At 36.3% G+C, this 26,762-nt stretch overlaps 1 protein-coding gene across 9 annotated transcripts in view; it reads right to left on the minus strand.

Moving 5' to 3' along the window:
• Nucleotides 1–26,762, minus strand: part of mpripa (myosin phosphatase Rho interacting protein a) — a 46,659-nt gene that overhangs the window by 16,401 nt on the left and 3,496 nt on the right. For 3 of the 9 annotated variants that reach the window (XM_039684484.2, XM_089125865.1, XM_089125866.1), the window contains exons 2-15: nt 23,370–23,447; nt 21,305–21,370; nt 14,192–14,343; nt 13,539–13,623; nt 12,828–12,881; nt 12,117–12,300; nt 9,438–10,098; nt 5,584–5,743; nt 5,197–5,304; nt 3,211–3,267; nt 3,049–3,117; nt 2,890–2,979; nt 597–706; nt 221–259 (exon numbers count right to left, since the gene is read on the minus strand). In XM_039684484.2, the coding sequence (XP_039540418.2) occupies nt 221–259; nt 597–706; nt 2,890–2,979; nt 3,049–3,117; nt 3,211–3,267; nt 5,197–5,304; nt 5,584–5,743; nt 9,438–10,098; nt 12,117–12,300; nt 12,828–12,881; nt 13,539–13,623; nt 14,192–14,343; nt 21,305–21,370; nt 23,370–23,447 (1,913 nt within the window). Of the gene's footprint in view, nt 1–220; nt 260–596; nt 707–2,889; nt 2,980–3,048; nt 3,118–3,210; nt 3,268–5,196; nt 5,305–5,583; nt 5,744–5,850; nt 6,794–9,437; nt 10,099–12,116; nt 12,301–12,827; nt 12,882–13,538; nt 13,624–14,191; nt 14,344–21,304; nt 21,371–23,369; nt 23,448–26,762 lie in introns of those variants that run through there. The other 6 variants (XM_039684490.2, XM_089125867.1, XM_039684491.2 and 3 more) reach the window with 6 other exon arrangements.

A 26,762-nucleotide genomic window follows, 5' to 3' on the forward strand; every position in this document is an offset into this window, starting at 1 on the left:
TCCATTATGTTTGTAATACAATTAAGTGTACTAAATAAACATGTGACATTAACAGCCCCAAATGTAGCAAACAGGGTAGCGACAGAAGCAGAAAGGGAACAGGAACTACTAACATAACAGATAGATGCCAGAACATCACGAAACACATCGCTAAACTCAGCTGACACAACAGCGGCCACAAATACACACACAGGTTTGAATAAGAACAGGAAATGCCAACCTGGGCATAAGAACTGAAAGTTTTAGAGACACATTTTTCCTGTGGTCAGATAAACAGAGCAGGAAAAACAAGAAAATAAATTATACAGGTAAGTTAGGAATCAAAATAATGATAAAAACAGGAAATCTCAAGAGGAAAAAATGGAAGTTGACTTCTTTCCAAAGAAAAGCTGGTAACACTTTACTTGAAACTTAATAACATAACTTATGTGATAAACACAAACATCTTAATTTGTGTTCAGAAGATGATTGAAAGTCTTGAACGGGGTTGATTACTGACAGAATTTACACAATTTTTGGGTGAGGGAAGTCTAATTCATAAATGTATGAAGTTCTTTCTCCACACTTTTCGAACTAAACATGATGTTGAAGCTCACCGTGTGACATCAGGAGCGACGGTGGGCCGCATGTTCTTCAGAATGGCCTGGATCCAATTTCGACGTATCCCAGAGGTCATGGCAGACAGTGTGAACGCCCCTTCTTTACTCTGAGAGGAAGACAAGGACACCGAGTCGATTGATCAGATGCATGACAGCTGAACTAAAAGAGACTTCGTTTCCCTGTTCAATTCGATTACAAGCGCCACAGAGTATATTGTAAATCTAATGAGTTTCTATAACTTTTCACAAGACTTTTCCAGTCATGATTACTGAACGACCGTTATTTAAAAAAGTTAACAAGTGTACTTATAATATTAAATAATATTAAATTAAATAATATTAAATGATAATATTAAAAATAATAATTCAAAGGTTATCCTGTACTATTTTTTTTACCACTCTCAAACAATTAAGATTTTCTTTATTATTTTTTCAGCTCTTAATATTTTAGATCCAATTAAATATAATAAAATGTAAATTATAATATTTATATTATAATATTAAATATAATAAATACATATAAATATTTCAGAGCTGAGCAAACCAATAAAAATTATATTAATTGAAGGTAATATTATCTGAGCAAAGATATATTTTTATAGGCCTGCCCTGGATATAATCATTTCCATTTTGCCACGACTGTGGGAACCTTGCAAATTCACTAAAGTCCAGCATCTTTCTCGCAGTAACAAGAGTATATCAGCAGAAATGGTCCAATCACATACTGGAATAAAAGATTATGATATACAGAATCTGACAGATCCGACGGCAAGATGGGAGTTTAGTCTTACGTTAGTTTATCCGTGGCATTCTCAATCCAAGGCATAAAGATAGCAGGCTGAAGTTATATTTACAGTTGTTATTCATTTCTTGACACTGACGCCCCGCTGTTCGTCTGTACACAGAGGCGGCCAACGCTTTCTGCTATATCTGACATCTCGAAAATAACTTCAAAAACAGCACCAAGGAACCTACAGTCATTCCACCACACAATATCAATCGCATCTCAACAGCTTTATTAATAAAACATAGTAGCATGCCAATTAAACTTTTATAAATTAAAACTTTATCATTATATTTTTACTTTTTCTGAAGTCTTCTGCCCATTTTGGCATCCACCAGATGAAATTACTAATTTGCCAATTAAAAGGTCTATCCGGGAAAATCAAAAAACTTACAACATTGATATTAAAAGCATATATTTGATATTAAAAAAAAATGTATTTGGCCTTTAGTGGAGGACACAGAGTATTAGACAGACGTCTGAAGTATGGCATTGGACTGGTTATTTTAGAGGGAAGTGATGATGTCACGGCTGCTGACAGGTCAGGTGACATTAGTGATGAAACAATGCTTAGTGAGGAACAGTGTTAGGGTTACAGATAACATCACCGGGGCTTTATTTAGGTTTGAAAACATACCACTGCAATCCTAGTCAAATATTTGTCTAGCATCAATAACTCGAGAGCGCGAATAAAAAAGTACGAGTTTAGGGTCAAGAGTGTGATTGACACAACGTGAGGTCGTATTTATTTTTTACGAGAATGTGGAAGGATCTTTTTACGGTTAGATCATTGACCAGCTTTGGTATATACATAAACAAATGTTATATACACTATGTTTGGAATAATTACGATTTTTTTATGTTTTTGAAAGAAGAGTGTAATGCTGATGTGAAAGGGTGTCATTTATGTAATCAACCACAGAGTAAAAACAGTAACTTTGCAAAATGATAACATATCAAATTAAAATAAATGTTTTCCATTGCAGTAAATTTTAAAATCGAATTTAATCCTGTGGTGCAAAGCTGAATTTACAGCATCATTACTCCACTCTTCAGTGTCACATGATCCTTCAGAAATCACTCTAATATGCTGATTTTCTGTTTAAGAAACATTTTTTTATTACTATCAGTAGTACTGGATAATATTTCACAATTTTACTGCATTTTTCATCAAAAAAAAAAAAATGCAGCATAAGGGACTTCTTTTTAAAATAAAGAAAACTTCTATAGTGTACATCACTGGTCCACTCTTTAAAAAAAAAAATTTATTAGCATCGATGGTTCCATTAAGAACCTTTAATCCATTCCATAAAAGGTTCTTTATAATGGAAAAGGGTTCCTTTAAGAACGGTTCACTGAAAGGTTCTGTGGGGAACCAAAAACCTGTATGGCTTTACCTTTGGAACCTTTATTTTTTATTGTGTATATTCATACCGCCCAGCCCTACAACACCACAGTCTTTATATGGGTAAAATACAACCAAAACAATAAAATAACATCACTCACGAGGATTTGGAAGCCATAATTCCTCTGAACTGGGAATTCGGTCACATCGTAGCACGTGGACAGATCGATCTCTCCGTCCAGATCAGCAGCCTGAGGGACACGAGGGACATTGTTAAGTTAGTTAACAGCGGCGTTTCAATCGCTGATGAAAACACTCACCTCCTCAGCGATGGAGTCACGGTAGAACCTCAGGCTCTGATCGGTCAGAACGAACCAGTGTTTCTTCCACTGAGACACCAAGAGAGAGAGAAGCAGAACAAACTTTTGAATAAACGCCCAGACAAGCCGTTTAAGACTTTCACTGGTTCATTTTAGACTCACCAATCCATCTTCGTACAGTTTGGTCATCCATCCTTTCTTAAAGTTCAGCAGGTCCGGCTGAAAAGAGATGAGAACAAAAACATACAATTTCTAAACTTCAAACATTAACAAGAACAGCAAATTGTGACCACAAACTAAAATTCAATGCAACAATTCACTCAAAAATGGATTTATAAATGATTTACTTTAACCTGTGTTTCATGAATGAATCCCTTTAACTTCTAGTTATTAGTTTTCAACCCTGTTTTTTAGGATTTTTAAATACTTTTTTAGGGCTGTGCAAAGATTAATTGTGATTAATCGCATCCAAAATAAAAGTTTGTGTTTACATAATATATGTGTGTGTGTGCTGTGTATAATTATTTTGTATATATAAATACACACACATGCATGTATATATTTAAGAAAATGTGTTATTCATATAAAAATATTAATATATAATATAGATTATGTATTTATATATATACACACACACACAGTATTTTGCGCAAATAAATCTTAAATATCTACATGCATGCATATGAATTTATATATACAAAATAACTATAAACAGCATACACACATATATTATGTAAACACAAACTTTTATTTTGGATGCGATTAATCTTTGCACTTAAAAAAAATAAAGTATCTCGCCTACAGAGAAAAATCAACAGATTTTATTAAAAAAATACAATATATATGCCTATAGATATAGTAAAATGCTAATATATTTTTGCAACCCAGGCCATCGAAAAAGTGGCTTGTCCCTGTTGTTCTCTATAATATAATTTGCAATTTTTGTCAGTGAGATATTGGTTCACAATTCATGATTTTTTAAAATGCTGTTTTAAAGTACTTTACATGCAATCAGCTACATGTAAACTCTTTTAAATAAGACATCAACAGTATAACAGTACAACAATATAACATACTGTATCTATTAAATATGTTAATATCGATGTTAATTTAAATGCAACAAAACAAATATAGAAAAGACAAATATATATATTTTTTAGTTTAGGTTTAAGTTTAAAAAGTGCTTAAAAAGTCCTAAAAATTACTTCAGCATCATAAAACCATCGCCATAAGTCAGAAAGGAACAAATAAACTGCTTGATTTGAACAGGCAGTGGTACCTCACAAAGCCATAAACAAACTAATCTTCAATAATAATAACACAAACGCTCTACCATCTGCAGTATTGAGCAGATCTAGTCCAGGGAAGATCACACCCACCAGGCGTTCACAGTACCTTAGTCTTGTTGAGTTTCATCTGTGACCTGTTCTTCACACACTTCCGACTCACATGCCGTCTTTCTGTGTGTATGAACATTAATCTGTGTTCTCATGTGTGCATGTGTGTGTTTGGGCATGTGTCTCTGGTCCTAACGCTCTGAGTGAATGCTATTTATAATCACGGGTGGTGAAGTGGTTCTGGGTCGGGTTTGCATGAACGCAGTGCTAACAGCTGAAACACACACAGACACTCTCACAGCCTCGCAGCCCCTTAGAAATAAACACGCCGTGTTCTTACGAGTAATTAATTATATTAGTGGATTTTCTAAACAAACTTTAGTTTATATGGTTCATATTCGATTTTGCATGAAATGCAATATAATTCTAAACAACAAAGTGAGAGTTCATGCACATCAGTCTTTAAAGGTCCCTTTTGAAACACTCACAATGCAATTATAGCAATTCAGAGAAACAATTGATTAAGGCCGATTTCAGATGTCAACTAAACATTTTTCTATATTCACAAAATGTACAATTTTTTACATTTTATTTAATTAAAAAATCTATAAAATTCAGTCATGACTTAATATTAGCCAGCCTAAATTCTATATTTTTATTTATAATTTAATTCTAATTCTACCTATGTTATGTTTAATAACCATTAAAATACTACCAACGCAATTTGATTTAATACACTACCGCAATCAAAAAATCTTGTCAATTATAACCCTAATTAATGGGGATTTGAGTGTTATTTATGTGGTCTTACAGTCATGAGTGTTTCTGTGGTTCTGCGATCCAGACTTTTGGCCCTTCGGTAACCGGCCAGTGAATAATCCTCATCCGACCGGCCTTTAGCCGAATCCAGTGAGAAATCCTGCAACAGTTAAATTAAAAATGAATGAATTCAGAGAAACATTACTGATGATTACTGATGCTCCTACGCCTCCCTGAACTTTCATTATAAAACAGACAGTTCTGATTCTGAAATCTGATTGGATGATCCAGATTGAACTCTAACTGAACAATAGCAAAAATTTCACACACTCAAAGTGCTATACTGCAATTTATACACTATTATCAACAGATGCAAAACAGTTTTTACTACAAAACCCCCTTGTATAATCATTAATTAAACACCATGTTAAATGAGTACCTGTTTCTGGTTGGAGAGCCGTTTCTCATTGCGTCCTGCTCTCTGATTGGCTGTTTTAGAGTAAGAAGGGGCGGGGTCTGTTAAAGAATTCGTTGTGTCCATTTGTTCTGGAGTGCTGACAGCGTCATGACACTCATATCTCTCAATGACCTGTGAGCGTCTGCAGCAAAACACACACACACACACACACACACACAGGTCAGAACAGAAACAATGCAACATGTGGCATAATGAGATGCTTTCCTTTCATCGCAGATCTTCTCATACCTTTTTTTGGACACTGAGATTTGTCTAAAATAATGGGTAAAACAAAACCAAACAGAGTTAAATCATTAACAAAGCATTAATAAATAAACTACACTGCACTGCAGGATGTTTACATCTAGAGGAAGGATGCTGCTGGAGCATATTTTTGAGAAATAAAATGAAAAATCACTTCCTCTGTTCGCTACCGGTCAGCCAGCTGAAACTGACCCCATCAATAAGCCGAACACTGTCATAACACTGTCTCAAACAAAGGAAAGGAAATGGTTTATCATTATAAAACAGATTCCTGTTCTAAAAGCCGGTGTAATGTAATTATTATTATATTAAGTAGTGTTGAAAAATCACTTTTTATTTATAATGTAGCAACTTTTGCCATGTATTGTCATCCTTCCTTCAACAAAATTACCTTAAGGAAGATTTTAGTGTTTGAAACGGCAAGGCTTTCCTCAACAGAGAGTATCTGGGATGTTAGCATGTCATTGATTTGCAATATTTGTTTAACAAGATGAATTTTTGATGTCTTATACGAGCAGATGGCAGAGCAGAGGGACAGACACAGGAAACCAGGCATGAGCAGAACCCCAGTCAGCAGTCAGTCTTTGTGCCAGTGTACTGTACACCCATGTGTTAGAAGGAATAATTCATATTTTACAGCCGTTTCACACCGAGCATTCTGGGGTACCACATTTAGCATTTCCTTTAGAATAATTATGGCTGTTATTAATGTATATATTGCATATAAGAGGGCTAATAGTGGAACATCATGGGGGTGGAGATCACATGACCAAATGAATCAGAAATCATTTCCATCTCAGTAGCTAGAAGTAGAATAAATCTAGCAAAATTTCTGCCATAGCATCAGTAACTGAAAACGTTTGCTATTGAGTGAGGCTACATTTAAAGGAGTAGTTGACTTAAAAAAAAAAACTGCTGATAATTTACTCACCCCCACGTCATCCAAGATGTCCACGTCTTTCTTTCTTCAGTCGAAAAGAAAATTAAGGTTTTTGATGAAAACATTCCAGGATTTGCTCCATATAATGGACTTCAATGGGAACCAAACGGTTCAAGGTCCAAAAGAGAGTTTCAGTGCAGTTTCAAAGGGCTTTAAACGATTCCAGATGATGAATAAGGGTCTTATCAAGCAAAATTATCAGTTTAAGTTTTATAAGCACAAATGCTCGCCTTGCTCTGTTCAGTGATGCGCGTTCGTGACTCTCCTGTTTGAACTCATTCATCAAAATGAGCAAATCTTTTTTTGAGTCATGACTCAAAGAGTCCTAGATAAGACCCTTATTCATCGTCTGGTGTTGTTTAAAGCCCTACTGAAACTCTCATTTGGACCTTGAGCCGTTTGGACCCCATTGAAGTCCATTATATGGAGAAAATCCTGGAATGTTTTCATCATAAACCTTAATTTCTTTTCGACTGAAGAAAGAAAGACGTGGACATCTTGGATGACATGGGGGTGAGTAAATTATCAGCAAAAGTTTTTTTTAAAAGTGAACTACTCCTTTAAGCCATTTTAGCAAAAAAACTTCAAAAATTCCAAATCATCTCAGCAAAATGGATCCTCATTGTGAGGCTATGAACTAAATCGTCTGTGCTGCATATTTGGGAAGTCTGAATTCACTGTTAATCGTTTTTCCGAAATAAATATGCACTGCTTGTGGTGTGAAAGGGCTTTTGTCTTTGATTCTGAGATGTGTGTGTGTGTGTGTGTGTGTGTGTGTGTGTGCGTGTGTGTGTGTGTGTGTGTGTGTGTGTGTGTGTGTGATAATTTGGCCCCAGCAGGTGGAATGAAAGTAAGCAGTGGGTGTGTCAGTGGGCGTGGCGGGGCGTGGCGCAGGGCAGGAAGTGCAGAGTTTCAGAGGACTGCCTGAAAAAGAGGAGAAACAGATCAAATAAAAAGCAAAAAAGACTGAAATGAAAGGACAGTGCAGAAATAAAGAAACATTTTAAATCACAGATACAGAACTGAATTGAAGGTTCAGTTCTGCCTTGAGATTTCAACAAAATGGAAGAGAGATTAGATTAGAAGTTCAGTGTTATACAGTGTTCACTAGGTGGCGCTAAAGCTGCAAGAATGAGATGAATGTCATGATTCTAAGTGCTCTGACAGATAGCAGCGCTTCCTCCCTGCGTCTCAGTTTCTGAACGTGTTCTTCCTGAGTGCCATTGACAGATAACAGGCTGGCTTTTCCTGCCGGCTCCAGCAGAGGGAGATATAACCTCCACGCTCGCTCTGAGACGTAAACACAGCAGGCGTGTTGGCTCGGTCTGAGCGAGCAGATTGTGTTAATACTGCAGGGGAAGTAGCTGCATATCTGCAGTTCCCTGTACAGAACTGTTTATCTGCTCAATTACGATCAGAATATAACCTATAAAGCATAATGTGCCTATAAAACATCAATGTTTCCATTACTGGGATGCATTAATGTATGTATATTTAACTAGAATGTGTGTGTCATTGGCTCTGGTACAAACTCTAGTGAATTACATACCTAGTAGACAGCATTTTTAAGCATCATAAGCACATAAAATCTATTCCAAACAGTACCGGAGATCACATGACCAGATGAAGACGAATCATTTATTATCTCAATAGCTGGTTGTGGAAGAAATAGAACAACATTTCTACAATGACATCAGTAACTGAAAATGTTTGCTATTAAGTGAGCCACTTTAGCAAACCATAAAAAAGGGGAAAAAATTCAATTAAATTAAATGTTCATTAAAACATAAACTATTTCATCAAGTATTTGTGTAGGCTATGCTATTAATTTTAATAAAAATAAAAAAAAAATTAAAAAATAATATATATATATATATATCAGCCTATTTTTCAATTAATTTATTATTATTTATTTTACATCATGAACGTTTTTAACAATATTAATTGTAATATAATATTATTAGTTAACATTATTTTTGTTGATAATATTATTTGCTATTATTAACCCTGTAAAGCCTTACATTTTATAATATAATAATAGTTCGAAAAATCAGTTTGTAAAAAAAAAAATGGAACAGTTTATGTAATTTGCAATGTAATTTTTGTCGAGTATCATATTTGATAGATCAGGCTTTTATGGCTCATCTAGTATGATAGAGTGAGCATATGGAGCTCATACTTGAAAAGAAAGAAAAACATAATTTAGTGAATCAGTCAGACGGAATAAGGCATGTATAACTTTGTTTCAGCAGTTTTGATGATTTATTATATACTGTAGTAAGGTTTATAGGGTTAAGCATTATTTGTGTGATGCACACGAATGCCCATTTCAAGAGCTTCTGCCAATGAAGAGTATTTCAAATCAGTTACTAATAAAGACGCCGTCAAGTCAAATCAAGTCACCTTCATTAATTCAGCGCTTTTAACAGTATAGATTATTTCTAGATAATAGAAAATGAAAGGAACAGAGACTGTTTTGGCTTTCCAGCAGCTTATTATCCAGCTAAAGTTAAGTTTTGATTGATTGACTTCAGGTTCCATAGGTTATCATCTTCACGTAAATGCTGTCTAAGATGGCTGCGTCACATGGGTTTGAAACAGAGCTTGTGTGTGTGCGTGTATCACTCATCACCTTCGCTCACGCCCGAACAGTCGTTCCACTTCCTCCCGGCCCGGGCTCCTTGCGCGTGCTCGCAGCTCCTGCCGCTTCTGAGTGGGTCGGTACGCTTCCCGGTGACTCAGTCTCCGTGCCCGCGGCACGTCTGCCAGGGTGGCGTAACCCTGCCCGCCTCGACCCGCCCTGCCCACACGGCTCTCGGGACTCTGCTCCGAGTCCAAAGAGCTCTGAGAAGAGGACAGGGATGACGGGAGGATGTTTGCGTGGCGTGTGTGTGAGTTTGGACTGGAGAGCGTGTCCACCGAGGATGATGGGGCGTCCACTGAAAGATGATCCTCTAGTCCTTGTGTGTTGTGTTGGTGAGTGCGGGCGTCATATGCAATGCGCACATCGCAGGGAATCTGTGTGTTAGTGGCAGCGTGTGGGTTGTGTGACGTGTGTGAGCTGACTGGAGAGCTGAAGAGCTCAGGATCAAATGAGAGATACCTGGAGCGTGAGGAAGAGGAGGGTGATGTGGAGGAGGAAGAAAGCAGAGGCGGCTGTTGTTGCGGTAGTGGCTCTCGCTCCTGCGGGCATTGATGCTGTTGTCCTTCATCTTCTTCGTTTTTGGGTTTTTCCAGGGAAAAATATCCGCTCTCCACCCGTGGCTTACGACCAGCACTCAAGCTTCCCGAATCTGAGCGTGAGAGAGACAGTCAGCACCCTTACAAAATACCTAGATATTACTGTAAAATCATTCTGGGATCTCTTTTAGACGCTTTGAGAATTTTGATCTGGTTTTAATGACTAACACCACGTTCCCACATTTTTATTAAGGTAACAATCACTGTAGTATTTGGTCAGAAATGATAGTTACTGTGGTTTTTGTGAGTGAGTGAACCTACGCATTTAAATGTTCTTTTCATTTAGCCTGAAATTGGAGGTCTGGTGACTTTATTATGTGTGAAGTGGACGTCTTTCTTCTTAGACCAAAATAAATAAGGGTTGCTGGTGATGTCATTTAATATTATAAAATCACATGTTCTGAACATGACGGCAATGGTGAACTGTGGAAGTGGGATAGACCTCGGAGTCGAGGGTAAATATTTCACTAGATTTTAATGAAGAAAATTTGACAGAAACTCATTTTCTGAGAGGAATTTGCCCCAAAACTCACCACTGCAATAGAGTACAACGGTGTCCGCCCAACTTTTAAGAGGTTTTGGCTCCAGAATTATTTTTCCCATATTTTTTTGCAATAGTGATTTAAAAACAGCCATGACTTTGACTGCTGGTATCACTGCTGGATTCAAACATGCTTTCGTAATATTTGCACTGTATTATTTTTGTACTGTGGATTATTTTCTCATCCAATTTTTAAAGAGGCACTGCCTCATTTGCCTCCTCGGGAGAAATACCCCTGATACAAATATTTAAGCGATTTGAAAGCACAAGGAGACTGATTATTACGTCATTCGCAGTGCTTCGTGGGCGAACGTTCAAGGAGTAGTTCACTTTTAAAACAACTTTTTGCTGATAATTTACTCACCCCCGTGTCATTCAAGATGTACTTTTCTTTCTTTCTTCAGTCGACAAGAAATTAAGGTTTTTGATGAAAACATTACAGGATTTTTCTCCATATAATGGACTTCAATGGGAACCAAACGGTTCAAGGTCCAAATGAGAGTTTCAGTGCAGCTTCAAAGGGCTTTAAACGACACCAGACGATGAATTTTTCGTTTTTTCCAGGATCTTTTTTGAGTCATTTGGTTAATTCAACAAACCAAATGAATGAAATAACTGGAAAAAAGATTTGTTCATTTTGATGAACGAGTTCGAACAGGAGAGTCACGAACATGTGTCACAGAACAGAGCAAGGCGAGCATTTGTGCTTATAGAACTTCCAACTTTTTTATTTATTTTTTAAATGACCGCTCGTTTCGCTAGATAAGACCCTTATTCATCATCTGGTGTCGTTTAAAGCCCTTTGAAGCTGCACTGAAACTCTCATTTGGACCTTGAACCATTTGGACCCCATTGAAGTCCATTATATGGAGAAAAATCCTGGAATGTTTTAATCAAAAACCTTGATTTTTTCGACTGAAGAAAGAAAGACATGGACATTTTGGATGACATGGGGGTGAGTAAATTATCAGCAAAAGTATTTTTTAAAGTGAACCACTCCTTTCCAGTTCCTTTGGCGAGATTAGCTTGTTGTGATTCCTAAATTGGTAGGTAATGTAGTTCTTCACTATGAATTCTGCTGTTATACAATTATTTTTAAAAAAGAGCCTCTGCTTTTTTACTAATATAGAATAGTGAGTGTCAGTATTAATGGGTCATGTGTTGATGAAAAAGATGTGTCTTCAGCAGTTTCTTGAATATGGCTAATGACTCAGCAGTTCGGGTCGAGTTATTCCACCAGCTTGGAACAGTCAAGGCAAAAGTCTGTGAAAGTTTCATAAAAAAAAGCAACATTTTGAACAAAAAAGCTGAGAAAACTGCCTTTTTGTTAAAGACTTTGTCAGGATCAGACTCTGAACGACGATCAAAACATAGATCGGATTAGGTGTGCAAGGTTATTTACGTACTTCTAAATTTTAAATGTGTTTTTGTGGAAACAAGTAATTTCAATATTTCATCAACTAATTATTGACACTGCATGTCATAACCTTGTTTTCGTTAGTTTCAATTGAATTGTTTGTGTGTTGGTACCCAGTTGACTCAGGCTGCCGGTGCTGCTGCTTGTTGGTAAAGTGGCCCGACTCCATGTTCCCTCCTGCCACAGGGTGGCCCGGGTGGGCGGCACTCGCTCAGCGTGAGCTATAGTGCTGGGAAGACACACCAAACTGCTGCTGCTGCTGGTACTGGTGACCGTCACCTTCGCAGGGCCTGGTTCCTGAACACAGAGAAAGAGAGAAACATTCAGACTAGCATAATATTTAACTAACCCGTAGTCAAGAACAAAGAGCTCTTTGATGTTGAAAACACCTGTGTGTGTGTGTGTGTGTGTGCAGACAGATAGACACACGAATGTAACTGTCTAAACTTGCAGTCTGATAACAAATGAGCTATTGTGCCATGATTTCATATACACACTGATTTACGCTCAGCACCACACCCCACACTAAACACACACTCGCAGATTAACGTCTGTGTCTTTCCTGTTTCCACCTGACCGCCCAGTAATACCTTTTTGATTAAATCATAAAATCACTCAGCGTATTTTTCTGCATGAAACCAAACACGCACATGCCTGTGTGTGTGAGCCACCCAGCATCCCAGCGGAAGCACACACACGTGAGAATTATTATTTATTCTTGTTCCTTCCAATCATGTGATCTCCAAAAACACCCATAATTCACGTATTGATCAGATTCCAGTGCTGTGCTCTGATTGGTCGGATCGTGCTGGTTCTGGACTTACAATAAACCCATTTATGTTCTGCTGGGAACATCGACCTGTGTGAAGAGCAGCAGTCTGACAAAACACAGGTCAGGAGGTCAGAGCAAAGTTAATGAACCCTAACAATACAAACACAATCCATTTAAAGCATTCCATTATTCTATTAATTACAGGACTGAGCAATAAAATACATAACCAAAAAACTAAAGAGCAAATAGAGTTTGAGAAAATGGCGTAGAACTGCATAAAATATTTACAAAAAAAAATATATACAAATATGTTTGTTCATTAAAAAAATAAGAATAAAACAAATAAAATAATAATTTAGATATCTTTAAAATATGTTATAAAAAATATAGCTGAGTTTAGGATTGTTTTTTCTATAAATATGTAAGAATATACAAATTATAAATATATTTTATATGTTAAAAAATATTAATACAATTTCTATATATATATATTAGCTTTAAAGTCTTTGTTTTTCTTGAAAAAATATATTTTTTATATAAAATATTAAAATCAAGTTTAATATCACTAAGTTGTGTACTGGCCTTCCAAGAAGACCTGGGTAACAGATCCTTCTTGGCAGAACAAAATACTATTAAACCATCTTTACTAAGAACTAGAACTAGGAATAAAAAGGAATACATTTTTATGAGCTTATCTGTGCAAAGATGACATTGCAAGAAACTGAAATGATGTCATTCACCAAATAAGGTGGTGTGTGTGTACCTGTGGAGTTGGCGTTTCCACTTTCCGTTTCTTCTTCTGGTTTTGTTTGTTGGTTCGTGGGAACACCATCAGCGCCTCCTGCCACCTGAACACATATCCAGTGTTTGGGAATTTGTAATTACTTATGAACATATTTTACATATCAGTGAGTGACCACTTTAGTAATTCCTTCACATCAAGCTTTACCAGATGAACAATGATGATGCATACAAATTGTTCTTTCAGTTAAGATCACGCCATTGCAACATATTTCTAAAATTAAAATCGTGTTAGCTTTGACATCTCCTGCAGTCCAATATGGTTATCAGGTGTCGGTCACCAGAAATAATAGATGTGGCTGTTATATTCTTATCTGCATGAATGCATTTTTATTCTTCCTTACAGCACTGCTGACTCTATAACTAATTGCTTGTGGTGTTCCCCTTTTTATACTTTATTTTGGATTAAAATGTGCTAAATCAGTAAATATTGATGATTACATGCATCAATTAAACCTCAAACAGATCATGGAGTGAGCGTGCATGCGTTAATGAAAACAAATTTTGATGTGGGATAGTAATTTTTAATCATCATCACAGTAACAGTTGGCAATATATCTTCAGATCAACTGAATTAACACTCATTCTTCATCTGTGTGTGTGTGTGTAACTCACCCATGTATGATCTCTTTGCTCTCAGCACGTATGTAATGGTCTTTCTCTGGTGTGCTGATGCACAGCGAGTGTTTCTGACCCGTCCGGCTCTCACCGTCCACAACATCCACACACTGATTCAGGTTTATGGTGCCCTGTGGAAGAGTGCTGGCCTGAAACACACACGCATAAACACACTTCATCAGCATTTCAATATTAAGTAACTGTTTTGAACATTGATAATAAGAAATGTTTCTTGAGAAAATCCGTATTTTAGAATGATTTCTGAAGGATCATGTGTGCAAAAAACCTTATCACCAACAAAACCTCTAACGAGTCAGACAAGATGTGTGTGTCTCAGCTCTAGACTGAGGAATGATGGTAGCACTTTATAATAAGGTCCCATTAGATAACATTAAAGCAGTAGTTAACTTTGTAAAAAAAAAACTTTTGCTGATAATTTACTCACCCCAATGTCATCCAAGATGTCCATGTCTTTCTTTCTTCAGTTGAAAAGAAATTAAGGTTTTTTGATGAAAACATTCCAGGATTTTTCTCCATATAATGGACTTCAATGGGGTCCAAACGGTTCAAGGTCCAAATGAGAGTTTCAGTGCAGCTTCAAAGGGCTTTAAACGACACCAGACGATGAATAAGGGTCTTATCTAGGACCCTTATGTCATGACTCAAAAAAAGATTTGCTCATTTGATGAACGAGTTCGAACAGGAGAGTCACGAACGCTCTTCACAGAACAGAGCAAGGCGAGCATTTGAGCTTATAAAACTTAAACTTTTTTATTTATTTTTTTAATGACCAATCATTTCGCTAGATAAGAACCTTATTCATCGTCTGGTGTCGTTTAAAGCCCTTTAAAGCTGTACTGAAACTCTCATTTGGACCTTGAGCCGTTTGGTCCCCATTGAAGTCCATTATATGGAGAAAAATCCTGGAATGTTTTAATCTAAAACCTAAATTTCTTTTCGACTGAAGAAATAAAGACATGGACATCTTGGATGACATGGGGGTGAGTAAATGATCAGCAAAACACTGACACTGAGCAACACATAACATTAGTTAACATTGATAACATTAGTTTACAAAAATGAATGCTCATTGTCAGTTCATGTTAGCTCAGGTCAAATGATATGGTAACACTTCACCATAAAGGTTTCATTTGTTTACATTAGTCTACGGTACGTCCTCATTTAGACAGTGAAGTAAATGTGTGTGTGTGTGTGTAAACATGTGGCACATGACCTCCCTCAAATACACACCACAAACCGGTTCATTCTCCCTGTATATCGATGACATTCATTTAAGTTTCTCTCTCAACTTCTTTCACAACATCTCTTGATATTTTACTTCTTGTTCTCGTCACAAAATTCCTTCTTTGTTGTGCAGCCAGCATTCACACACACACACACACAATAACTCTTTCAGCGGGGAAGACTGACACACACAGAAACAGTGACCAAGCAACACACACATACTCATCAGAAATTTGTCAAGAGGAACAACACAACACCCTGAAAACACAGGCCTTCACTAAACCTGTCTTTTTTTCAAAGTTGCTTTCGATCGCTTGTTTACAGTGTTTCTCATCGGCGCGCGCGGCTGTTGAACAAGTTTGCTTGTTTTAAAAGCACTGATCACATGACGCCGACACGACTGGGTGATGACAGCTGAGGTGCAGATAAAGCTCCTGAGGCATCATGGGAGAAATTCAAGTTCCATAAAAGAGACATCATCCATTTTTAAAGGCCGGTGGGGGGTTCGGTCCACATTATAAGCCCTGCAGGGTTCATTCGAAGCCAGAAAACCTAACCTCCTTGACTTCATCTCTGAACTTTTAGCTGAATTTGTTCCATATTTGACGAAGTTTGCAATCTGTTTATTACTGGGAAGCTGCTTTGACACAATCTGTTTTGTATAAAGCGATATATAAATAAAGATGATTTGATTTGACTAAACTTGACTCCTCCTGACCAGATGTAACATGACATTTTGTAAGTTGTTGATTTCCATTTTACAGAGTGGAATCAACGGCTCCATATAGTAAAATATGTTCAGATTCAGCTCTTCACAAATTACATTTGACAGTCTACGTTCAACCTCACTGTCAAAAACAAGCTTTTATTAGAGCAAATCATATTTGCAGATCAAAGTTCCTCAAGCTCAAATATTGTGTTTGACTTCTGTAGTATCTATTTACTTCCATCAAACTAACCACTGCACTCGTTTATCCACAACCTGACCTCATTTTGGTCTTATTTATAAAAAAATATATATATAAAAGTACTCTTTTAGATCTGAAACCACATTTGAAAGCATAGTTGTCAAACACCAAAATTAGATTAAAATTAATGTATCAATATAAGAGAAAGCATTAGGTGACTAATCACAATTGCACTATTTTTGTCCTGCAGTAAATTTTAAAAGTTTGTGCAAGAATAAAAAAAAAACATATTATTAAATAAGTTCAATTTTACATTAAAAATTTACATATAAAAGGAATTAGTCACTATTTGACCATATTGTTCAATTTTTTAAACTGCAGGACCATTTATGTAGTCCACAGTTATAGAGTTAAAAAAAAATTATCATACTGATCATACAAAAATCATTTAAATGAGTTTCAGGTGAATTATAGCATGTCAGACCGGTTATAGCAACTACGCACATTTATTTCAACAGAAAATCCTTATCTCGACCAGGGATTCCCAAACATTTTTTAGCCAAACAACTTTGCCAAAATATTTTCTTGCACCCCATGAGATTTCCGTATACATGCATGTATTACACAGATGTAATCTTAGACATAATGGCTTTGATTTTCTAGCAATTTAGGGTTAAAATGATTTTATAAAAAATATATATTTTGTATAAAACAAACATGTTTAGATTAACATTCGATCACTTTTTACATTTTTTTCACTTCTGCAATAATCTGCAGAGCGATCACGCTTAGATCTGTATTCACAAGCATTCGTGAATAACAATCATTTAAGTTTAGAATAGATCAATGCTCAAAAAGACGAAGTTAAATAAATAAAAAAACAAGTTATTAGCTTTTCATCAACCCCAGCTTGGTACCCCAAACGGTTGATAAACTACAAAAAGAAACACATTTGCGAATGGGAAGATTGCAATAATGATAAATCACATTAAACTCCTCTTCTGCTGTCTTTAGAGAGGTGCCTCTGGGAAAGCTGCCCGACTGACTGAGCGTTTTACACAACACAAAGAGACTGCTGAATCTGTGTTCAGCACACACACACATCGTTCCCCGTAGCTTTAACCCTCGCCCGCCCCACAGGTCATCACCAGGGGCAGATTCACTGAGGTCGTGAACTACAGCAAGTACATGTTAATAACTGGCCGTCTAATCAACGCTCGCATCATTCACACAGAGATGCAGCAAGTCTGAAAATAGCCACCAGGCTTCTATTGTAATCTTCCCCTCATCCTGTTCATTCCTCCTACACAGCAGAGGAAGGAGAACGAGAGGATGATGGAGAGAAGAGAAGGACTGTCAGTCGACTTAAAAATAAATACACCATAATTAAAGGGATAGCTCACCCCAAAATGAAAATTCTGTCAGTAATTACTCTCCCTCATGTCGTTCATCCCCGTAAGACTTTCATCGTTCATCTTCTGAACACAAATTAAGATATTTTTGATTAAATCTGAGAGCTGGATCACTCCTCCATAGGCTTCTTAAGGGATTGAAACTTGCCAGCCTAGAAAAGTTATTAAAGACACCGTTAAAATAGTCCGAGTGGCTACAGTGTCACAATCTTAAAGAGCCTGAAATGTTCCTATTTTTGTTTTAGGAGTTCCACGCAAGGATAAAAAACACTTCATTTGTCTCACAATATGCATTTATTTTTAACTGATTTGCTCAACGACTCCCAAATGATTCGTTCGACGATTCATTTTCCCAAACACCTCCTTTGAGTGACGCGAATCTGCGGCGATTGGTCAAATGTGCTCTTTAAATTTATCAAGCGACGAGAATACTTTATATAAAAAAATAAATAACGACTTTATTCAACTATTCATTACCTTCTCTGTGGGCCTCGAGATTTCACTTAGAGAAACTACACAAAGCTTCTAGGTTGCACGTCACTACGTAGCAAGTAATTCGAAATAAGCATGATTTTTTTAGACATTACAAATTGTGTAGATGCTCATGTTAAAGACCGTATGAAATGGTTTGATGCTATTTTCTTTCTATGAAGATATATATTTAATATAATATACAATATTTTTGGGTCTGTTTTCCAGGAAAGACTGTACATTTTACATGCACATACATTATCTGGCTAAACTTCACAATGCAATTCAATAACATGAACAATGAAAATACTTCTAAAGCATTTTAGTAAAAAATGTACTAATGATTTACGATAAAGTGTTAACATTTACACATCTAACACACAGACTAAATGTTATAATGCAAACAAAAAAGCAAACAAACAAAAAAACTGTTTGGTAGTTCATACGGTGACAAGACTTTTGTTGAATATAATAACATCAAAAAAACAACAACAAAATATGTTCTTTTGTGCTCTGCTAAAGAAATAAAGGTCGCCCTTAAAGATGATGACAATTTATCCGATAGTAGTCCTGCTGTAATAAGTGCCCTTGTCTTTATGCAAAACATAACTCATTTTCCGCTGATGTGGGGGTTCTTGACATGCTTAGAGAGATTTACCGCTACAATACATTCTATATTGTAGGGTTCGAGTGGTCGTTATGGAAACACATGTTGAAAAGCAGCTGTAAATATAGCAGTGGCTCAGAATGTGTTCAAGCTTTCTCCACACACACACACACACACACACACACACACTCACAGAGCGTCCAGTCAACACCAGACACCCTGACCCCTCACGAGACCACACTTCAGCACCTGTTTCTGATGGGACTGATACAATGCAAACCCTGCTGATGACATCAACACACACACGTCAAAATCATTTGTGTGTAAAATAAACCCCTTTGGCCAAAACACAAAGACTCTATCAGTGCTATATTAGCATTATTTATATATTATTATTATAGTACTTATTAATGTTTGAATTAGCTTTTATTTTTACACTTTCAGTTTTGATCTCAAGTTTTAGTAATTTTGTTGTTATTTTGTCATTTTAATTCGTTTTTGTTTGATTCAAATATTTCTTTATAGCTTTAATTCATCTGTATTTCAGTTCGTCCTCAAGTTAAATTCATTCTGTTCATCATATAAAGCGATCGTGTCTCTTCAGAAGATTTGGACTAAACCGCTCGATTCATATGGATTAGTTTTTCGATCTCTTTGCGAACTAAAGCATTAAAGTGATAGTTGTGTCAATGGAGGGACAGAAAGCTCTCAGATTTCATCAAAAAGATTTGTTCTGAAGATGAAAGAAAGTCTTACGGGTTTTTTACATCAAGTGATTAAAGTGCTCGTTGCCGCTGGCGTGGATACAGCGTTTTTTCGCGCTTAACTCAGACGCGCGCTTCAATCCGTTGCGGATACTCTCTATTCATTCTAGTGAAATCACAAAACATAATGCACACAATCGTGTCCCTGCTTGATATACAACCACTGATTAGAGCCAGACCGATATATATCGGCTGGCCGATATTAGGCATTTTCCAAAATATCGGTATCGGCAGTTATAATGGTTGATAAATTAATATTTTAAAAATAAAAAATAAAAACGGACAAAACACGCTTCAAAATCATCTCCCCTTGGCCTGTTATATTGAAAATGTATGTTTTACAATTTGCAGTATGATGTTATCTATTGCTAAATTATGGCTCATCATAAACTAGCTAACCACGAAGCAAGCTAATGCCACTATCATCAGTGGAAGACCGCTAACGTTAACATTAATGAGCTTGGAAACAACAACTTTTTCTGCCTAAATAAAGTAATGATTACTGTATTTATAACTAGTATATCTCAAGTTAAAGTCAAGTGAACATTTAGACATAGAGAAAAAGTATCAAATGTATCTTGTGCAGAAAAGTTAGCTTTTCTTTTACACGTGTGTGAAATCCAACGATATTTAATAAAAAAAAATATCGGCCGATATATCGGAATATCGGATTTTAAAACCCAAAAATATTTGTATCGGTATCGGCCTTCAAAATCCTTTATCGATCAGGCTCTACCACTGATCAATACAATCGGTTGCGTTATCGAACGTTGTGTCGTCGTGGATATTGTCTATTGTATTGCTAAATCCCCCGACCACTATGTTGGTCTAAGACAGCGAAAACTAGACAATACCAAGACCGAGACACACATCAGTAATCGTGTACAGGTCATATGGACTGATGTTTTGATGCTTTTATGGTGTTTTTGGGCAGTTTAACAGCCCCTGCTCACCATTCACATTCTTCTCTCCCAAAACTAGACATGACCTGAATCTTAAAACTGTACAAACAACTGAACGGCTGTTAACAATCAAGGCCTCATTTCATCTGTGTCAATTGTAGAATACAGTCCATATCCACAAGAACATTATCCCTCCCTTGTTAAATGCTACTCGTATTTGTCCTCCTTTCTCCTCCGCTGCGAGCGGTTCTACAGAACGAGAGTAATGTGTACATTTGTTCCTGGATGTCAGAGTGTAGGAGGGAAGTGGGCACAGATGGATTGTGGGTAGTGTTACGGATGTAGCGCTGCATCACCAACCCACACACATACAGATCATCATCACCCGGGCCGGATCGAACCTTGCCTTCCTGCGTTCAGTAATGAAGGACTTCAGGTTCATGTAGTTCCAGACACACACACACACAAACAAGGACGCACACAAAATCACGTGTGGGCTGAAGTGGTGCTTAATAACAATCACAAACACGCATGAATGCAAATGATCCCAAACAGCTTTTCATCCTTTGTGCATGTTCTTTATACGTCCATCACTCACTTCCACAGAAAGACAGATGAAAGAAGCAGAGACAAAGAAGAGAGGACACAGCTAAGCAATGCATATACAAACACACAACATACAACAGGCAGGCAGTAACATAAACACCCTGAAGGTCAGTCCACATAGTGCCGCCCACAGACTGCAGACAGATATACAGCATGAGGAGCGAGAGCCATTGCACACACGCACAACACACTCACCAGATCATCCAGCGCGTAACGCAGGAGTCCGTGTTCATACAGGAGGAAAAAGCGTCTCTGCCATTTCTGAAAGAGAAGAAAACAAGATTGCATAAGCGAAAAGTGAGGGTGTTTTAGATCTTGAAAGAATTCCAAGTGTCTAAATACTTATTTTAGTGCCACTGTATATTAATTATAATGTTTATAAATTCATGCGGCCTGACTGATATGGTGCCCGACTGATTTAGTGTTTTGGTGTTTTTAAATTGCATATGCTCTTCAGCGCTTTGGATATCAGCAAAAGCCGTTTGGTTGACCACTACATCCTACGTTTACATGCTCATATATACCACATATGCTTTGAGTTATTTTTATCATATTTCCATCTCGTTTGTCAATCTGTGATTTCCTGTTTGCTGTCGAATTGTTTCCCATCCCACAAACTCCCTCTCCTGTTGTTTCTCACGAGTTCAGCTTGAGAGACCCAGAGTGAGTCAGCGACTCCATGGCCCCCTCACACACACACAAACACACACACGACTCGTTCGTTCGTTCCTTGACAAGCACACATACAGTACACACACACACAGATGCACTCAAATACACACAGAAAAGCAGCAATGTGAGTAAAGCAATAAAGAAAAAACTACTGGTCCTTCAGTGAAATATATATAATGCATGACATCTTATATATATATATATATATATATATATATATATATATTATGCCGTTCTGTTGAGATGGACTTTTTAAGATTACGGTCCCAGAGACCCAATGGCACACAATAACCATTATATATAAATTTGAGAATTATAAAAAAAATAACCATGATATATAAATGTGACAATTATTAAAAAATAGCCATGATATATAAATTTGAGAATTATTAAAAAATAACCATGATATATAAATTTGAGAATAATTAAAAAATAACCATGATATATAAATTTGAGAATTATTAAAAAAATAACTATGATATATAAATTTGAGAATTATTAAAAAATAACCATGATATATAAAGTTGAGAATTATTAAAAAATAACCATGATATATACATTTGAGAATTATTAAAAAATAACCATGATATATAAAGTTGAGAATTATTAAAAAATAACCATGATATATACATTTGAGAATTATTAAAAAATAACCATGATATATAAATTTGAGAATTATTAAAAAAATAACCATGATATATAAAGTTGAGAATTATTAAAAAATAACCATGATATATACATTTGAGAATTATTAAAAAATAACCATGATATATAAAGTTGAGAATTATTAAAAAATAACCATGATATATACATTTGAGAATTATTAAAAAATAACCATGATTTATAAATTTGAGGATTATTAAAAAATAACCATGAAATATAAATTTGAGAATTATTAAAAAATAACCATGATATATAAATTTGAGGATTATTAAAAAATATCCATGATATATAAATTTGAGAATAAAACATAATTTGTTGAAATGAAATGATAGGAATTTACTAACAAATGTATAACTTAATTATAAAATAATCATATTATTAATCTCATGTTATTTTCTCGTTAAATAATTTTAATAATTTCATCTGACATAAAAAAAGATCAATGAATTTTACATTTTTATTTTCCTATTTTTTTTAAGAAAAAAAGAAAGAAAATTAAGCATTCCTTATCCCAAAAAATGTTCCTTTTGATTCTGGGGTGAAATATGACCTGGACATTTCTTGCCAACATCCATGAGATGCAGTCTATTAGTGCAGGTGAGAACAGCAGAACAGCACATTCTAGAATGCGCCTAAAAATAGTGTTAGTTTGTTAGACATTTTTGCCAAAATGAACTTGTTAAGTTAAAAACTGCAGCGCTGCATTATAATCCATATTCCGTGCCAAGTTTCTGGTGACGTTTTTCCAGGGCTTTACATTACATTTGCATTTATGCATTTTATGCAACTTGCATTGCATTTCAAGGTACACATTTACATTCTTGCTTTCCCTGGGAATCGAACCCAAGACCTTGGCGTCGCAAGCGCCACCGCTCTACTGTTTGAGCTCCAGGAAAGCTTTAAAGAGCCGTGCAGTCATACGAACCCGTGATCTGTGCAGAGGATTGTCAAAGTTTGTTCCTTCAGGCGCCAGGAGCAGCCATCCACCGTAGATGGGTTTTGCCTGAAACATGCAACACATGATAAGAACAATAAAAAGGGGGAGGAGGAGTACATGTGTTTTACTTCTTCCTACTCCTTTTGTACATGTAAATAGAGTTTTTTTTAAGTACTGGAATGTAAGAAGTTTTATTTTGTTGTTCATCTGTTTTTTTACCGTTATTTTCATGTTCAAAATAAAGAAATCAATCAATCAAAAAAACTTGTGGCATCTCAGTGGCACACTGGAACAAACTGTAATGTCAATCAGTCTCTTTTTGTCTGGAATGTGAAACATTCTCTCACACACACACACACACTTACATGTCTCAATGCACATTAAACTGGGAGTTAAAAAATGTATTTCACCACACAACAACACACTTCACTATTGTGGATCCATGCCAAAGGAAAGTACCACAATATCTCTGCATGTGACGCTCCTGTGACTGCACAACAAAGTGCCGACGAATGGATTTGTGATCGTACAGAAACTCCACAGAAAACGCACAAAAGAGAAACACAAGGGCAAAATGCACTGCTCAGAGGTTCCTCTTTCAAAGCTCAGCAGACTTATTGGAGATCTCAGATACGTTTCATTTTAGTACAGAAAACTTGTTTTTATGGTTCTCCAAAAATGCCTTAAAGAGAAACAATCTAGACTATAGTTAATATAGTTAATATAGCAATAATGTGGATATAAGTTTATGTCATTTGCTCTTGGAGAAATATTTGCGTTCACGCTGAGATGTGACTTCTGTTCGCACACTTTAGTGAATGTGAGCACAGTTATTTGAGATCAAGGTACAATATGTAATAATTTTGTAATAAAATATCCCAAAATCACTTGCAGTGTGATATATTTCAACTGTAAGCACACAGTTGTGTACTTACAATATCCCAAAAGTCTCCAAAGATTTTTTATTTCAGAGAAATTCCAATATTAAATTAGTGGCGTCCTGAAAAAAAACGTCGCCTGTTAATGACGCAGTCTCCGCGCTATCCTCGGTTTCCGTTCATACTGCCATAGCCGTGACGTAACCATGGCGACAGACGTGGACAACCGCGTAGAGCGTAACGTTTACCGGCACGCAGTTCTTGTTTCTTTCAAACATAGACCATGGACAAGCAGACTTTGGGACAAACTATAATGAGGATCAACATTTTTGAGATGCCGAGAGCTAGCGTCCGCGACAACCTTGGACTCGACAGAGCTTCACGAATCACGACTTGACAGCTTTATTAGACAGGTGAGCAAATGTACATAAAACAAATCAATATCTCTAATATATGGTCAGTATGTTATTCTAATGTTGATCTAGCTCACTGCTAGTTTCGTACAGCAAACGAATGAACACGTAGTATAGCATTTTAACTTTCAACACACATTTAAATGCGGTTTAGTGTAATAGTGTAACGTTAGACCAAGTGAAGCAGCGCTGCGTTCCTTCACAAGTCTAATTCGTCTAACAAACTGACCTGTGTGACTAATACAGCACTTACGTGTAGTTCGGAAGAATTAAATGTCCTTATTCCTTTATATCCGCGGGACTCGCTAGTGATTTCTGTCTTTTTAGTAATCGCGACCTGCTTCATTCCATGTTAAAAAACATGAATGTTTGCACTCATCCATAAACATTATTAGATCTATCAGCTTGACATTGAGTCCCATCATTCAGATCATCACTGCATCATCAACCTACGACTTTGTTATTTTACGCCCTCTTGTGGCAAAAAAAAACTAAATATTGTGCCTTAACGAGATCTCAGTTTTGATTTTTCTCCACTAAGGAACAGAAAAGAAAGGGTGACAAATGAATGCCAGTTTATTGCCTGGTTAAAGGAATGTCGGTTTGACAACTTGAACGATGGCCCGTGAAAAAGTCTCAAACGCTAGAAAAAGTAAGTCTCCTCAGATCAAGCGCAGGATGAAAAAAACAAACCAAAGCGACATTAATTTCTCTAGATGTTGCACAGCAAGACTGTACTGACTCAGACCCTTTTGGTTAGGGTTCAACATACTTCTCTAATTAATTCAGCAGAACTATTATCTGTGGATAAAATCTTCATTTTGTAAACTGATTTCATCCAATTCCATATCAATGACGTCATCATAATTGCATTTGGTTAAAGTAAAAGGTTAACACTACACTTGCTGCACTATTTCCCTTTAGGAAATGTAAATCTAGTTTCTCCTGATCTTCTGCTAATGGGAGACTCGGTGCTCTGGGAAATCAGTGATGAGGAGCGGACAGGGACGCAGAGAGAGAGAGAGAGAGAGAGAGAGGGGCTAATGTAGGCCAGATTTTCCTCTTCAATAGTTAAAGTTTGTTCTGTTTATTTTTACAGCCCCCCTTTTTCTCTCATAACAGCGGAACTGAGCGCCGACTGTCTCACAGAGTGTGTGTGTGTGTGTGTGTGTCAAGGGGGAGGGTGGATTCTAATAGCATGACAAAAAGTATGGACATAAATATGTGTGGAATGAACAACTCAGAAAAACCTGACCAACTGCAGCGAGAGAGTGAGCGAGCGAGCGAGAGAGAGAGAGAGATGGGTATATTATCGATGGCTGACAGAACGACAGCCCTGAATCATTATTACGACGGCCTCATGCGACGTACACCTGAACAACAACAACTATTCTGGATTTTTGCATTTTTTGTTATTGTTGGTTGCTAGGCAATTTCGCAATGATCTGAATCAAACTGTCCATTTAAGTGAATCGATTCATAACTCTGATTCGATAATTATGGCATCATTCAACGTTCAATGAAGTCTTCGTATGGCTTTTCCCCCCCAAGAATAGAAATGTTTAAGTAGAGAAAATAGTCTAATCTCAAATATTGCTGGTCTTCGTCATGTACGTGTAAAACACATGATCCAGAATTTTCATGCCAAGATTAGGGATGAGCAACGATTAATCGCATCCAAAATAAAAGTTTGTGTTTACATAATATATGTGTGTAGTGTGTATAATTAATTTATATATATAAATACCCACACATGTATGTGTATATTTAATAAAAATGTGTTATTAATATATCAAATATTTATATTTATATATAATATTAATTGTATTAATTGTGTAAATATATATAAAGTATATACATGCAAATATTTCTTAAATATATACATGCATGTGTGTGTGTTTATATACAAATTAATTATACACACTAAACACACATATATTATGTAAACACAAACTTTTATTTTGGATGCGATTAATCGTTGCCCATCCCTAGCGAAGATGAAATCAAACTGACTTCACACATTATTACAACAACAACTGTGTTTTAATGCCAAGTCGTAGAAATTACAGGATTAAAGATGGGTAAACCTT

The sequence above is a fragment of the Pimephales promelas genome, chromosome 22, assembly GCF_988280905.1.
Source record: "Pimephales promelas chromosome 22, fPimPro1.hap1.1, whole genome shotgun sequence".
Classification (NCBI taxonomy): Eukaryota; Metazoa; Chordata; class Actinopteri; order Cypriniformes; family Leuciscidae; genus Pimephales; species Pimephales promelas.